Below are 17,602 nucleotides of genomic sequence, written 5' to 3'. Positions count from 1 at the left end.
GTCAGGGATTCAGTATTTGTGTGGCTGGTCAATTACATGCACATGACTATGTTCTCTGGATCAGTTTTCTCTGTTGGTCAGAGTTTTGATATAGTTATTTGATATAGTTAAAGTTTAGTGTGCCAACCTGGCCAATAAACACGTGGGGTTAATTGAAGGGTGGAGAGATAAATGGCTTGATGAATCTCACCTTTTTAGTTCTCGCGTCTCTTGCTTTCTAATAGTCGGACCAGGGTGCAGCCGCCTTAGCTGGTTCCCTGCTTCAGCTGACAAGACTCACTTCCTGCAAGACATCCCTGAGGAGAAGCCACATGGACCTACCAAGATGCAACCCTGGGTGCTGGAGCAGCTGTGTAGAGACCTCTGCCAGCGCACCATTGCGTGTGTTTTGTGAGATGGAGGAAGACTTTGTGGACTGGTGTTGGACATATGGCTTAATGTTGGACGTGTGGGCTTGAGCGGCGCTGGGTTGGGATATTTTCTTGATGTGCATTTAACCTTTATAGAAAACTCTCTTTTATACACGAGTTTCTGTGTATTTGTTTCTCTGATGTATACCATATTCTTAGCATAAGATCACATATTAACTATGTTTTTAGGAAATGGAGGCTGTGAATTGATAAAGAGTGAGAAGGAAAGGGGAGGAGAAGTGTAGGAAAGGAAACCTTTGAGATAAAGATATTAGGAAAGAACAGGCTGATAAAGCATATACTATTACTATTTTAACATTCATTATCAACCATAAAAGTCCAATGGAAATATAAAGTTATTGATAATACCATATCCACAGGTCAGAAGAGGGGATGAGAATAAGAAGGCAAAGGGGAAGAATATCTCAAAGAGATTAAGCTAAAACTTAGGCTAGAAATCTTCTTGTATTAGAACTTAAATTCTAAGCACTTGATTTGTAGAAAGCTGTGGTTTACATAGGGAGCCCGGCATTGTTTTGAGTCAATATACAGATTCAGCTTCTCTGGAGTTAGTTCTCATAATTGACCAGGAATGTAAAATGCTTTACTTCAGGCACAGTGTGTTTGTTGCGACTCTCTGTGACTCCCCTAGCCAGCCTAGTGAGGGACAGGCCTGTCCTCCAACTTGTTTGGGTATGCCCTTGATGGAAATTGGGTGCTTGGTTATGGTTTGAGGGCCTCAGAGTCAATTCTATTAACTTTTCTAATTGTCAGTAGTGTATATACTTCCACCACGGTCCCTTTCCAGCATCTGAAGGAGCCCTGGTGACATTGTTGGGTAAGCATTGAACTGCTAACCTCAAGGTTGGTAGTTCAAACCTGAAGGTTGGTAGTTCAAAACCATCAGCTAATCCTCTGGAGAGAGTTGTGGCTATTTGTTCTCGTAAAGATTTACAGCTTCAGAATCTTTCTCTCTCTCTCTCTCTCTCTCTCTCTCTCTCTCTCTCTCTCTCTCTCTCTCTCTATATATATATATATATATATATATATATATATATGCTATAAATTGGAATGCACTCAACCACAGTAGGTTGGTTCCAGCTTCTGTAGTTCCACCTGTGACCGTGATGAATTGATCTGTTGACAATCAAGATTTTATGACATTTTCCTTTGTTTACATGTCCCATTTAAATGGCTGTAAATCCTTTGGACACTGTATGGCCTCATGCTGATGACTTCCCTCATCCTGATGACTATTTTTCTTTCTTTGTCCTGTTTATTGCTTAATAAAACAAAGGAACCTATATAAAATATTGAAAGATTCCAGGGGCAAAATGTTGAATGATGCAGGAACCATCTAAAGATGGAAAGAATACATGAAATCACTATACTACAAAACAAAAAAAACCCCCCAAACCTAGTCAATATTTAACCATTTCATGAGGTAGCATATGAACAAGAACCAATGGGACTGAAGGAAGAAGTTCAAGTTGCACTGAAAGAATTAGCCAAAAACAAGCCTCCAGCAATGATGGAGTACTAATTGAAATGTTTCAATAAGCTGATGAAACACTGGAAACACTTATTGGTCAAGATCAGGAAATTTCAAAGACAGCTACTTGGTTAACTGACTGGAAGAGATCCATATTTGTACACATTTCAAAGAAAGGTGACCAAGGAAATACTCAAAGTATAGAAGAGTATCATTGATGTCACATGCAAGTAAAATTTTGCTGAAGATCATCTAACAATAGTTGTAGCAGTGCATTGACAGGGAGCTGCCAGAGGTTCAGGTTGCATTCAGAAGAGGAAGTGGAAAAAGGGATATCATTGCTGATAGCAGATGGATCTTGGCTCAAAGCAGAGAATACCAGAAAGATATTTACATGTGTTTTATTGACTATGCAAAGGTATTCAACTATGTTTATCATAACAGACTATGGATAGCCTTCAGAAGAACGGGAATTCCAGACCACTTGATTGTGATCAAACAGAACTTGTACATAAATCAAGAGGCAGTTGTGTGCGAACAGGACACAGGAATACTTCATAGTTTAAAATCAGGAAAGGTGTGCCCCAGGATTGTATCCTGTCACCATGTTTATTCAACTGGTGTGCTGAGCAAAAAATCAGAGAAGCTGTATTATACGAAGGAGAATTCAGCATTAGGATTAGAGGAAGGCTTACTAACAACCTGCAATATACAGGTGAGACAATCTTCCTTGTTGAAAGCCAGGAGGACTTCAAGCCCTTGCTGATGAAGATCATGGACTTGCAGCCTTCAGTATGGATTACAGTTCAATGTAAAGAAAACACAGGAACTGGACCAATAGGTAACACCATGAGACTAAAGACTGAAGTTGTCAAGGATTTAATCTTGCTTGGATCTATAATCAGTGCTCATGGAAGCAGCAGTTAAACGATCAAAAGACACATTTCATTGGATAAATCTTCTGTAAAGACCTCTTTCAAGTGTTGAAAAACACGGATGTTTCTTTGAGGACTAAGGTACACCTGACTGCACACCATGGAATTTTCTATCCTCTTGCAACAAATGTATAAGTGTGCTTGACACAATGGATGTCTGTATGGATTGTGATAAAATTTGTATGAGCCCCTAATACATAATTAAAGAAAACAATCTCTATCCTCTCATGTGTATTTGAAAGTTGGAAATTGAATAAGGAAGACCAAAGAAGAATCTGTGCCTTTGAATTGTAATGTTGGCAAAGAATATTGAAAATACCACGGACCGCCAACAGGTCAAACAAATCTGCTTTGGAAGAAATATGATCAGAGTACTCCTCAGAGGCAAGTATGGTGAAACTTTGTCTTACATACTTTGGACATTGTTGTCAGGAGAGACCAGTACCTCGGAAAGGACTTCATACTTGGTAAAGTAGAGGGCAGCGTAAAAGAGGAAGGCCCTCAACCAGACGGATTGACCCAGTGGCTACAACAATGGGCTTCAACACAGGAACAGTTGTGAAGATGGTGCAGGACCAGGCAGTGTTTCCTTCTGTTGTACATTGGGTCTCTATGGGCTAGAACCAATGCTATGCCCCCTAACAACAACAACAACAACATAAAATATTTTTGAATTTGGAATCTCCTTCCCCCCTACAGCAGAAGGCACTTTATTACTTAAAACTCACTCGTCTTTTTAGACTCTTGGGAGTAGTGAGTTCTGTGTGTACAGTATGATTATATAAAACACTAGCACAATTACTAGTCAACAAATTTATGTACCAACTACATGCTACGCAGTGTGTTGAGCACTTACTTTGGTTAGAGTATCATATTTGAGCCTCAAAACAGTATGCAAGGTGGACAGTTTGATTAACCCCATTTTACAGATGAGAGAACTGAAGTACAGTCATCTGTCAGGTCTTTCAGCTCATATTCTAGAGTCAGGTTTTGAAGCCAGGCTACTTCGGGGACTTGAGAGCATGTGTGGTGGGAGGATTCCCATGTCAACAGTAAGAAGACTGGGGGAAGACATAAGGTATGTCTTTTTCATACCATGGCCTTCAGACCATCTGTATTAGATTATTTGGGATGTTTGTTAAAAATTGTGACCTCTAGGATTTCCAGTCTCAGAAAAACTCCAGGCACTGGTCTACCCTGTCCTGTAGGGCTGTCATGAGTCAGAATTGACTCCGCAGAAGTGAGTTTGGTTTGTTTTATGGGGAGGACTTACCTTAGATTAACCAAAAGCAGAACTTCTCAACACTGGTATTTGACACTGACCAGGTTGGGGTGTCAAATCTGTATTTGAAATTCAAGTGGGATAGATGCAAGGTAGTGTTTTGGCTCTTGTGGACCTGCTTTAATTTTCTTCAGTTCTATCCTGAACTTACATATGAGCAATTGATGGTTTGTTCCACAGTCAGCCTCTCATCTGATTTTAGCTGCTGATATTGAGTTTCTCCATCACATCTTCCCATAAATGTAGTCAATTTGATATGTGTGTATTCTATCTGGGGAAGGTCATATGTATAGTTTCCTTTTGGGTTGTTGAGAAAAGATATTTGCAAAATTCTCTCATGCAATTTCCAGCTTAATTTCTGTCACCAAGTCTGTATTTTCTCACTATTGTTCCTTCCTCTTTGTTTCCAACTTTTGCATTCCTATTACTGATAATTATCAGTGCATCTTGATGGCATGTTTGATCTGATAAACTGATCTGTATTGGAAGAAGGACAGAGTGAGTGCTCCTTAGAAACAAGGATGGCAAGACTTTGTCTTGCATACTTTGGACCTATTGCCAGGAGAAGGACCATTTGGTAAAGTGGAAGGGCAGTGACAGAGAGGAAGGCCCTCAAAGAGATGTATTGACACAACGGTTGTTACATCATTGGGCTCAGGCATAGGAACAATTGTGAGGATGCACAGGACTGGGCAGCATTTCCATCTGGCGTGTATAATAGGGGCGCTAACAACAATAGGTTGGGGTTGGATGCTGGGTTCTGGAAGGCAGTGGAAACAGCCTCTCCAGTCACCTACAGTATGAGTCTTACTCTTCTGTGAAGTCCAGTGTATAGTCTACACCCTCTTTCTTTTTTCTGGGCTATTGGAGGGGTGAGGTCACCCTTGAAGATGGGTGAATTCATGCTGGCATTTGAAGCAGCATCTCGTGCTCACATTTTCCATTCATCCTTCATTGGCTTCTCTCCCCTGTCTTAGCCTCTGCCTGCCCACTTCCCCTCCAGGATGTTTCAACATCTGCCACTTCCACTTCTTCACATGCCCCCATGGGTGGCTCACCACCGGGGTTTGGCTAGAGATCTGGGGGAGGGGAGAGTAACTTGTGGTTTGTGGCTTGGTGGGGCATGAACTCTCGAGAGCGGGACAGTAGCAAGGAGGCTCTTTTCGGCCCAGCAGAGCTTGCCCTGCTATACTTAACGCAGAGGTGAACGTCTGTGTGGAGCTAATCTGCTTCCACCTTGTTCTTGTCAGCAACAGATATAGGCTGAGGTCAGGGGGTCAGGCAGTAGAGTTGTAGCCTGCTATGTAGAGTGGAAATCCCATAACTACCAGAAATGGTCTGTCTGCCCAGTTGGCATCTTATTTGAGATGGAGTGTTAATCTCTCCATGGGCCCCAAGCCAGGCCATGCCAACAAGCAGAAAGAAATATGAGTCTTTCTCCCTCCAGCTCATCCACTAGCAAAGTTGGAGGGCTGATCCAACTACACTCCTTACCTTGAGTGAGGGTAATGGAGAGTTTTATATAATTAATTCACACACTCTGGACTCAGAGAGACCCCGAGGTCTTGAGGAAGACCCTGGGCTGGGAGTGAGGAGGTCTGATTCTGTGTTAGTTAAGCTACTAACTTTCTGTTACTATGGGACAGTCACTCAGCCACTCTGGCATTGAATTTTCTTATCTGTAAATGGTTGGAGTTAGGGGAGATAATCTCTTAGGTTCCTTCTTGCTCTCAGGTTCCCATTATCTGATTAGTTGCAGGGAGGCAGGGGCAGGTGTGCATGAGGCCTGAAGGAGCTGTTTTAAAGTGTCCTAGGAATTGTAGCTATGGCCTTCTGTGAACAGCTGTGTTTAAGAGGGCTGATAGTGTCTGTTGTGGTGTGATCAGGGGGTCTTGGAGTCAGGACCCTACCTTGACCCTGGAAAGGATACAGCTGGCGGGCTCATGTTTTGGGATTGGCATGGCCTTCTCTTCATGTTCTTCTCCCACAACCTGACCCTGAGTTTCCCTAGAATGTCATAATATCTTCGATAATTTTCCTGGCTATTTCCTGCCTGCAGTATTCCGAAACAAATAGCAGGAAATCCCTTTCATAGTTATCAGGTCTCTGCCCCAGGATTCCTCTTTTCTCAGAAAGCACAGCACAGAGAGACACATGGGCATACTCTAGCTAGCTCCTAGTATTCAAACCTAGCAAGGAACCCTGGTGGCACTGTTGGGTAAGCGTTGGAATGCTAACTGCAAGTTCGGTGATTCAAACCCACCAGCTGTTCCACAAGTGAAAGTTGAGGCTAGCTCTCTTTTAAGGAATTACAGCATAAATCTGACTCCAACAGTTACAACTTTGTCAGCTATGATGCATACTAGACCTGATCTGGTTTCCAAAATTTTCTGTAATTTTGTTTTGTATTGTTTTGTTTGTTCATATCAGGGTGTATCTCAGAGATGTTATGTCATTGGAGGTCACCCTCTTGAAGTTGCGTTATATGTTCTTCTGTTTTTCTGTATGTGGAACTCAGGATTGAAGAACCTATAGAGATAGCAAATAGAACAAGGGTTTCAGGGGGTCAGGGATACAGTGGTGGTGGTGGGGTGAAGGGGAGACAATGTCAAGGTGTCCATGCAGAAAAAGAATGTCTGCAGACTGTGGTAGCCATCGCTGAATGCATTTGAATTATGAAATGATATAGCTATTAAATCCCAATGAATAATAAATTTAAAAAAAGGTGTACAGTCGGAGAGATCCAGTGGAGGGTTGCTCTGAGTCAGAATTAACTTGATGTTCTGTGGACGTTCCGTGAGCATGTAGGTGTGAGCCTGTGGGATCGTGGCAGTTGAGTGCGGAGAGGAAGTGATTCAAGAGATGAGCTGCTCGCTTTAGGTACTTTTTTGTGTTTGATGTATAAGTAACTCAGCGAGTTGGCTGCAACAGTGGGCTCAAACACAGCAACAATTATGAGGATGGTGCAGGACCAGGTAGTGTTTTCCTCTGTTGTACACAGAGTCTCTATGGGTCAGAACCAACTCAACAGCTCTCGTCGACAACAACTAATAGCTTGTGTTGTCAGAGGCTGAATAAACAAGATGTGTACCGCAGAACGAAATCCATCTGGGTGTTTTATTCTTGGAAGGTGTGGCATAATAAGCGAGAGGCACAGGGAAGCAGGGGATGAAACACCCAGATTTTCCTAAACAGCCTGAGGTCAATTTTCAGAAATTAGAATTTAGCCAACACCACCTGGGGGTTATGAATAGGACTCAAAGAATTTGAGAGTTTCCATGGCAGAGGTACCATCCTGTTCTGGAAAGATTAGACACAATTTGCAAAGCAGGAAACTGGTTCAGCCAAATTTAGGCATTTTGACCTTTAAAAAGAATTCAGTTCTACTGATTGGTGTAAGACAGTCACCATGTTTTCAAAGATGAATGAGACAATCACTGTCTTCATGAGCCAGCAATTTCTTTTCTTGAAAAGATATTCCTTGGGGGCACCTTAAGGCCTTCAAGAAAGAAGAGCTGAGAATGGAGGGCATCCTTTGGACCTGGGAGCTCTGTGTTGGAGTCTTGTAGACTCAGGAGATAGGGAGAGAACAAGTGAGTGAGTGAGCTCTAACACTGGAGAGACGGTGAGAAGTAGTAGAGAAACAGCAGCACCAGAGGCAGTAGAACTGGGGTGCTCATTATGTCGATCGCGATCTACTAGTCGATCGCAAATGTAGTGTGGGTAGATTGCATGGCATTAAAAAAATAGACGTAAGTCTATCATCAATCCCATCACTTAAGTGATGTACAGCACAGCCAATCAGAGGCAAGCTTAGGTGTCAAACGCACACGCAAACAACTGCGCTAAGTGCAGCAAAACGGACAAGCTAAGTTCATTGCCAATTTTTAGACCTTGTTTTTTTTCTCTTAAATGTAAGAAAGGTATGGACTGTGATAAGAGTTGTATGAGCCCCTAATAAAATTTAAAAAAAAAAATTAATGTAGAACCCAAACTGTTTAACTGTGCTATGAAATTCTTTCACTAATAAAAATTTACTTATAAAAAGTAAAAAAAAATGTAAAAAAGGGTATTAAAATGAGTGGGGGAGCTGGCCCAAGTAAGAAGACAAAAACGTATCACTTTCATGCAGAATGGGAGATTTTGACACTAGAAACTGACATTCAGCTGAAGTCCAGAGCACATGAACCGTTCTGGAGCTTACTCGCAGAGGGAAAGTACCCAAACATGAGACAATGTGCTACCCCCTTGACTGCAGTATTTGGCTCTACTTATTTATGTGAGTCAGCCTTTTCCCACATAGAGATCATTAAGTCCAAGTACCGTCCACCATGACTGATGATCATTTGGAATGTGCTTGAGGCTGACTGTCAGCAGCGACTGTCCGGACGATGCATCCCTGGCTCTTTCCATTCAGGGCAAGTCATCAGAGTAAACTCAGGTAATGACAAAAGATGTACATCGTTAATTGTGTTGTGCTGTGCAATATGGACTCATGCGGTTATGCAAGGTACATAAAAATACACTGTACATATAAAGAATTCTCAATGCATGTATGAATAAATATAATAAAAATAAATACATGTTTTGATTTTTTGTAGTTGGTAGATCATTTTGACTTGATCATTTTATAAGTAGCTCACATGCTGAAAAAGTGTGAGTGCCCTGCAGTAGAACTAGGAGACAGGAAGGAGATAGGTATGTTGGGCTTCCTGGCCCATGGAGTGAGAGCTGAGCTCCTTTAGGCTTGCTGATAGAGTGGGCTGGGTATGCTTTGATAGTGCCCAGTACTTTGATTTAGTGGCCCTAAACACCATTTCAGTTCATTATTTATTTAATGATTGGAGTCCTTGGGTGATGCAAATGGTTAATATACTTGGCTACTAAACAAAAGGTTAGAAACTGAGCTCACTCAGAGAAACTTTGAAAGAAAACCCTGGTGGATCTACTTCTGAAAAAAAAAATCAATCATTGACAACACCATGGGGCACAGTTCTACTTTGACACAAATAGCCCCTATGGGTCAGAATCTACACAATGACAACTGGCTTTATAATGATTGATTACCCCACTACGCTGTAAACTCTATCATGTCAGTCTTTGATGTTTTCATCTTCATTGCAATTCCAGCACCTAGCATTGTGCCCAGCACAGAATAGACATACGAATAAATGTTTGTGGACAAAGAGTAATTCCTTGTTAGGCTTTAGGGCTACAAATAAGCTTACAGTTGCATAAAGAGAACAGGCTGAGAAATAGAAAATGACAGTGTATTTCTAGAAGTGATAGGAGAGGGGGATTATGTTAGTCCGGGTTGGCTAGAAAAACAAATCCAGGGACACTCATGTTTGTATAAGAAAGAGCTTGATATCAAATAGTAATTGTATATTAAGAAAATGTCCTAGCCCAGTCCAGATCAAGTTCATAAGTCCAACACTAGTCCCCAAAATTTTCTTCAGACTCACGCAGCACCGGCAATGATACAAAATGCAGGAAGATCACAGGCTAGTGGGTGCAAAGTCTTGTGGATCCAATGACGGTGGAAGCATCGCCAGGGCAGGCCTCAGCAAGTCTGCGTGTGGCTTCTCCAGGCCTCCGTATGTGACCCTTCAACAGGAAGGTGAAGCAGAGAGAGAGAGAGGAAATTGCCAGAATCCTCATGCACTTAAGGGCTGTGACCTGGTTGACCTGTTGGACACCACCCTTACACTTATTTATCAAGTTGACATGAAATTATGTAACTACCACAGGGACGGACACACAGAAACAAAGAGGGCCTGTTAGTGATACTTAATCCAGTCTGTCACTTTGATGATTAAGGTGCACCATGGTCTTTTCAATTATATCATATGCATATAGGTGAAAACTGCATAATGAAAAAGGATGAATGAAGAAGAATTGACTCACTTGAATTTTGGTGTTGGTGAAGATTTTTTAATCTCTTATTTTAAAATTATTATTATTTTCAAATCATTTTATTGGGGCTCTTACAGCTCTTATCATAATCTAGCCATCCATCCAGTGTGTCAAGCACATTTATACATATGTTGCTATCATCATTTTCCAAACATTTTATTTCCACTTGAGCCCTTGGTATCAGCGGTTTTTTTCCCTCATGAACTCTTGATAATTTACAAATTATTATTTTTTTCATGTCTTACACCAACTGCTGTCTCCCTTCACCCACTTTTCTATTTTTCCTCCCCCTGGGGGCTTTATATGTCATCATAGTGATCCATTCCCCACTTTCTCACCCCACCTTCCCCTTCCTCTCCTGGTATCACTACTCTCATTATTGGACCTGAGGGGTTTATCTGTCCTGGATTCCCAGGGTACCTGCTCTGGTCCAACTATATTTGTAAGGTAGAATTGGGGTCATGATAGCAGGGGTGGGGGGAGGAGGCATTAAAGAAGTAGAGGAAAGTTGTATGTTTTAATCGGTGCTATACTGCAGTTGGTGAAGATTTTTAAATGTACACGGACTGCCAGACAAACGAACAAATCTGAATTGATAAAACCATCTGCAGCTGTAAACATTTCTAAAGAATCACTTTCCACTTTATTGTTCTATATGTTAACATTTTAGGCAAAGCTTCAATTTTATGTGACATAAATCTGTTACTTTTTTCATGAAGCAACATGTTTAAACAACTGAGTTAAGAAATTTGACAAACAACACAGTTTGAAAACCATAAATCATTATGAAAAAATTAAGAAACTCAGAGTTTTGCTCAGTCAAAAATATAACAACTCCATCTTTTAATTTTAGTAATATATTTAGATGTCAGGAGCCCTGGTGGCATAGTGGGTGATGAGTTGGGCTGTTAATTGAAAGCAGAAATTGTCAAAAACTAGAGCAAATAAAAAATGGATCACAAGGGATATCAAATGATAAGATTAAGTTTTAAATTAACAGCAGCTGCAATAATCTACTTTCTACTGCTTTCTGCATGATAGCAAGGCTGTTCACATCCTTGGTCTCTGGTCAGAGGAGATTCCCTGGAGCTTAATCCAAGGGCTTTCCCCTTCACTTAAAAAAGCAAACAAACAGAAACAACTTTAAAATGGGTCAAAAGGGAAATCAAATGATAAGATATTATCTTCTGCCTTCCCCTGCTTGCAGAAAAACGGACCCCAAATGAGGTGAGGTCTCCTCTGTCAAAGTCGTTTTTAAGATACACATGTAGAGGGGGTGATATATGGTTCATGGACACTAGGTAGGCTCTCTACCTCGTTGCTGGGGAGACCAAACTAGAAGATTACATAATTTGGGAAGCAGATGCCTGCCTTCATCTTCCTGTTTGTGATAGGCAGGATTCTCTAGAGAAACAAAACCAGGACACTCACTCTATGTATGGATAGGTCTATAAGCAAGAAGGAACAGCAGCTAATTCGTCCACACAGCACTACAGAGCGCTCACTTTCATGGAACAGTTAATATACTGGAAGTCCTCAACTCACGTGGGGTGCCAGGTCCAAGGTCAAGGAAGCAGACAGCAGAGCCTGTCCTTAGGCAGCAGACAGCAGGGTAGGTCAGCAATAGTCAGCATCTCTGGAGCTTATCGAAGCAGGCCCTGATGGGATCTCAAACTCAAGTACAGTGGCAGGATCCACCAGCCTTAAGCTCAAACAATGTACGCATCAGCAGCTTGGCAAAGCAGGTCTTGGAGGAGCCTCAAGCTCTAGCAACACAATCCACAGGTTGGCTTGGCCCACAGGTAGTGTATCACACAGGTTGAGGCAGAAGCAGAGAACTAGCTAAAGCAGCAGCACGCTAGTCCTATGATCACTAGGGAGCAAGAGAAGAGATGGGAGCTGTCTTTATTTATTTTGGTTGACCTCCGGTCAAACTGTGACCTGATTAAACTCCACCCACATGTTCCTATTGGCCTAGTTGGCACAATAAACCTAACTACCACAGTGTTTATCCTTTTTCTTCTTCTCATTTTTATCCTTATGATACTGGACTCACACTATTTATCCTTTTATGATTGACTAAGTTCACTCAGCATAATTGTTTTCAGGTTCATCCATGTTATGAGATGTTTCATCACTCTTTTTTAAGGGATGCATACTATTCCATTATGAGTATTTATTCTTTATTCACTCTTCTGCTGTTGGGCAGTTGGCCTGTTTGTGGCTTCTTTCTATTGTGAACTATACTGCAATGAACATGGGAGAGCATAGGAAGGCAGTGGTGCTTACCACTCTACCACCAATGCAATACCATCGTGATAGTGTAGGTCTGTTCGTGTTTTGTCTCTTAAGTCTTTGGAGTGTTTGCCCAGCAAAGCTCTTGCTGGGTCTAATGGTATTTCTATTGCAAGTTGTTTCAGGTATCGCCGTATCACTCTACAATGGTTGTACATATTTACAAGCTGCCAGCAGTATGTAAGAATTCCAATCTGTCTGCAACCTCTGCAGCATGTTGTTTGTTTTTGAATTGGACTATTGTGGGTATAATATTTCATGTTTTATTTTTAAATCATTTTATTGGGGGCTCATACAACTTAAAAAATCTTTTTATTGGGGACTCATACAACTCTTATCACAATCCATACATACATCCATGTGTCAAGCTCATGATGCTATGTTGCCATAAAAACATTTTCTTTCTACTTGAGCTCTTGGTATCAGCTCATTCCCCTCCCATCCCAAACCCTTGATAATTTATAATTTTTTTCATGTTTTATAATGACTGCTATCTCCCTTCACTCACTTTTCTTTTGTTCACGCCCCTGGGAGGGTGTTATATGTAGATCACTGTGATGGTTACCCCTTTCTCCCTCTACCTTCCCCTCCCACTCCTGGTATTGCTACTCTCATGGTTGGTCCTGAGGGGTTTATCTATCCTGGATTCCCATGTTTCGAGCTCTTATCTGTACTAGTGTACATGTTCTGGTCTAGCCAGATTTGTAGGGTAGAATTGGGGTCATGATAGTGGGGGGTGGGTGAGAGGAAGCATTAAAGAACTAGAGGAAAGTTGTATGTTTCATCAGTGCTGTACTGTACCCAGACTGGCTTGTCTTTTCCTGGTGACCTTTCTGTAAGGGGATATCCAATTGTCTACAGATGGCCATGGGGCCCCATTCTGCACTTGCCCTCATTCACCTTGGTATAATTTTTTGTTATGGGTCTTTGATGCCTGATAACCTGATCCCATTGATACCTCATGATCACACAGGCTGGTGTGCTTCTTCCATGTGGGCTTTGTTGCTTCTCAGCTAGATGGCTGCTTGTTTATTCTCAAGCCTTTAAGACCCCAGGCCTTATATCCCTTGATAGCTGGGCACCATCAGCTTTCTTTACCACATTTGCATATTTACCCATTTTGTCTTCAGTAATCGATCGTGTCTGGGAAGGAGCGCATCACAGAATGCCAGGTTATTAAAACAAAGTGTTCTTGCGTTGAGGGAGTACTTCAGTAGAGGCCCAATGTCATCTGGTACCTTAATACTTAACATGTAAATATATGTACATAGGTCTATTTCCCTATTATTATTGTATAACTATATCTACATATGTACATGCCTGTATTTAGACCTCTGTAAATGCCCTTTGCCTCCTAGTTCTTTCCTCTAGTTCCTTTTACTTTCTTCTTTTTCCACTATCCCTCTCATCTACATTGCCTTTGATAACCCCACCAGGCATCCGGTGCCCTTCTTGCCATCAGTTTCAGATCACTTGTTGTTCCCTTGTCCCTGGGTTTGTTGACACTCCCTCCCTTTTCCCTGCACCCTCCTCTCCCATGTCCCCTGCCCCAACCATTGGTCCTATTGTTTTCTTCTCTAGATTGTTTATCCTGCTTATCTTATCTACATAGACATGCAGAGACAATAATAAGCACAAAAACAAGACAGAAAAACAACAAAAGAAAACAACCCTCCTCAAACAACAACAAAAAGCAATGACAAAAAAGAAAAGCCTATAAATTGTTTGTTGAACTTTAGGAGTATTTTCCCACTGAGTCTGATGGGGAGTCATGCCCTGGCCCCCAAATCTGTTTTTGGTATTCCCTGGGGACTTCATTGCTTTGCTCCTCTTGTTCTGTTGGATGCTGAGGTAGTTAGTTTATTGTGCCAACCTGGCCAATAAACACATGTGGGATTAGTTGAAGGCCAGGGAGATAAATGACTCAGTGAGCCTTGCCTTTCTTGTCTCTTGCTCTTTGATCATCAGACCAGTGTGTGGCTGCCTTGTTTGTGCTGTGCCTCAATTTGCAAGCTACACTACCTGTGCGACACCTAACCTGTGGACTGTATTGCTGTAATTTGAGGTTCCTTCAAGACTTGCTTCGCCACACCATTGGAGTTTACATATCTTGAGCTGGGGACTGTCGGACCTCTGGCTGACTGTTGGTGGCCTGCTTTGCAGTTTGCTGCCTATGGTCAGATAGCCTGAATTGCTCTACAGAGGTCTACCTGGAAGCCCTCAAGACTTGAAGGACTGCCAGTGTCTCACAGCTGTCTCACGGGAATGAGGGACACTGAGCCATTTGTACTGCTTTATAATTTAATTAACTGTTTATTTCTTATGTTACATATCTATCTGTATAAATATATATAAAATTATTAGCATCCTGGTTTTGTTTCTCTAGACAACCCTGTCTAACACAGATGTCCTTAGTGTTTTGATCTGGTCATGTAATTTTTAAAAACAGTTTTATTGGCATATAATTTGTATATCATTCTATTCAACAGCTCAGTCATATTAAGAAGAGTTGTACAATCATCACCAGAATCAGTTTTGGTCATCGTTGTTTTGATTTACATCTCCCAGATGGCTAATGAGTGTGAGCATTTCCTCGAGTATTTGTTGGCCATTGAAATGTTCTTTGTGAATGGTCTATTCATGTCCTTTGACCACCTTTTAATAGGATTATTTTTCTTTGAGGTGTTGCAGAATTCTATAGATTTTAGTAATTAGTTCCTTGCCCGTGGTGTCATTGTTAAAGATTTTTCCCTAATCCATGGGCTCTTGTTTTACTTTTCTGATGTTCAGAAGTGTTCATTTTTAATAGGTCCCAGTCATCTATTTTGTCTTCCACTGTGTGTTCTTCCTTTATTTTATTTGGTAGTCCATGTATGCCCTGTAAATAAGGCTCTCAAGTTGTCTCAATTTTCTCATTCATGATCCTGAAAGTTCTTGGGTTTACATTTAGGTGTCTAACCTATTTGTTGAAGAGGGTGTCCCTTTCCTATACCATGTTTTTTGATTCTTTGTCAAAAATCAAGTGCCTGTAGGTGGATGCTTTTATTTCTGGATTTCTATCCTGTTCCATTGGTCTATATATCTGTCATTATACCAGTACCAGGCTGTTTTGACTACTGTGGCTGTGTAATTGGGTCAGAAGTCAGGTATTGCAAGATTTCCTACTTTGTTGATGTTTTGAGAAGTTCTTTGCTTATCCTGGGTCGCTTTCCTAACCAACTAATTTGGTAATTAGTTTTCCATTTTTTAAAGAATGAGGTTAGGATTTGGATCAAAATTGTATTTGTTGATTGCTTTAGGTAGTATTGACATTTTCACAATATTAAACCTTCCTATCCATGAATATGGAATATTTTTCCATTTGAGTAGGTCTCTTTTTTTCTTGTAATAGTGTTCTGTAGTTTTCTTTGTCCAACTCTTTTTTAAAAAATTAGGTTTATTCCTAGGAATTTCATCTTTTGTATGACTATTGTATATGCTATTATTTTATTTTTCTTAAAAATTTTTGCTATTATTATTATTTTAAAATTATTTTTATTTTTTTTAACAGCGCCACGTGGGTTTATTTGTACAACAAACAGCACAAGAAGACACCAGCGCCATGCAGGCAGCAGCCCAGGGCTCACACCAGTCCCTCTCGCCCTCACAGAGAACTCTACTTTGTGGGAACTTGGGGGCCTTTGGGAGCTTGAGCTGGAGTCGTGGCCTTGGCTGGAGCATCAGCCTTGCTTTGTGCCTTGGCCTTGGGCTGACAGAGCCTCAGACCCTTGGCAATACGTGCCCGAGCCCGCTTGCCAAGCTTGGGGTGGGCAATGTAGGCCAGTCGGCTGAGCTTGCGGTTGACGCCCATTGGGATCTTGGCCTTGACCTCTGTGGGCTTCACAAGATCCTTGATAGCCTCAGCGCGAGCAGCCGCAGCCTTGGTGTTGTTGGCCTGCATTTTCTTCAGGCCCTTCTTGTTGTGCTTCTTGGCGAAGCGCATGTTCCTCAGGAACTTGGGGTCCACCCCCTTAAGAGATTCGTATCGTTGTGACCTGGGTTTTTTGATGCCGTTTCTGTGCCATTTCCGGGATTGGTTGTGCGTGGTGTGGTTCTTGGATTTGGCCATGTCTGCACCGACGCCTGCAGCTCCCGGAACGCCAGGGACCGGAAGAGAGAGCGCTATTATTTTCTTAATGTGTTTTTCAGAGCTCTCTTCATTGGTATATAGGAATCCAATTGACTTCTTATTATTCTTGTATCCGGTTACTTTACCAACCCTCTCAATTGTTTCCAACAGTCTTTTTGTGGAGTCCTTGGGTTCTTTCTGTAAAATCATATCTTTGGCAAATAGTGAGAGTGTCACTTTTTCACTGTTCATTTATATTCCCTTGATTTATTTTTGTTGTCTAATGGTTCTAACTAAAATTTACAGCACAATGTTGAATAAGAGTGGCGATAAGGGGCACACTTGTTTACGTCCCATTTCCAGGGGAAATGTTTTCAGTTTTTTTTTTCCATTGAGTGTGATATTAGCAGTTGGATTTTTGTCTGTGACCTTTATTACATTGAGGAATTTCCCGTCTATTCCTATTTTATTGAGTGTTTTTATTAGAAATGAGTGTTGGATCTTGTCAATGCTTTTTCTCTGCATCTGTTGATAGGCTCATGTGATTCTTATTCACTGTCTTGTTTATGTGGTAGATTATATTGATTGTTTTTCTAATGTTGAACCATAGAATGAATCTCACTTGGTCATGATGGATTATATCATGGATATTTTGTTGTATTCTTTTGGCCAGGATTTTGTTGAGAAGCTTTGCGTCAATGTTCATGAGGGTTCTTGGTCTGTAGTTTTCTGTCTTTGTGGGGTTTTTGTCTGGTTTTGGAATCAGGGTTCTGCTTGCTTATAGAATGAGTTTGGGAGTTGCTGTCTTTTTCTATATTCTGGAATACTGTGTGTAGAATTGGTGATAGCTCTTCCCGTGCTGGCCCTGGACTTTTCTTTGCTGGAAGTTTCTTGGTGACTTTCTGTTTCTCCTCTTCTTTTTATGGGTTTGTTCAGGTTTTCTATATCTGTCTGTTAATTTAGGTAGATGGTGTATTTTTAGATATTTGTCATTTCTTCTAGATTATCAAGTTTATTGGAGTACCATCTTTCATAGTACTGTATTATTATTTTTATTTCATTTTGATCTGTTGTGATGTCACCATTTCCATCTCTCATTAGTGATTTGGCATCTTCTCTTTTTTTCCCTTTGTTAAGTTTGCCAGTGGTTTGTCAATTTTGTTA

At 41.2% G+C, this 17,602-nt stretch overlaps 1 protein-coding gene and 1 long non-coding RNA gene across 3 annotated transcripts in view; one reads left to right on the top strand and one right to left on the bottom strand.

Annotated features, from left to right (window-relative positions):
* Positions 1-17,602, top strand: part of LOC142432002 (uncharacterized) — a 189,966-nt gene that overhangs the window by 92,999 nt on the left and 79,365 nt on the right. The window lies entirely within an intron of this gene.
* On the bottom strand, positions 15,986-16,484 carry LOC142431988 (large ribosomal subunit protein eL29-like). Its single transcript, XM_075537024.1, has one exon. The coding sequence runs from the start codon at positions 16,436-16,438 to the stop codon at positions 15,986-15,988; it is 453 nt and encodes a 150-aa protein (XP_075393139.1). The 5' UTR covers positions 16,439-16,484.

Source organism: Tenrec ecaudatus, chromosome 18 (genome assembly GCF_050624435.1).
Source record: "Tenrec ecaudatus isolate mTenEca1 chromosome 18, mTenEca1.hap1, whole genome shotgun sequence".
In the NCBI taxonomy this organism is placed as follows: Eukaryota; Metazoa; Chordata; class Mammalia; order Afrosoricida; family Tenrecidae; genus Tenrec; species Tenrec ecaudatus.
Note: the sequence above shows the minus strand (reverse complement) of the source record. Positions and strands in the feature narration are given on the sequence as shown.

Excerpts from the sequence above, each read along its gene's own strand:
- LOC142431988 (XM_075537024.1), bottom strand. The coding sequence starts at position 16,438 with ATGGCCAAATCCAAGAACCACACCACGCACAACCAATCCCGGAAATGG.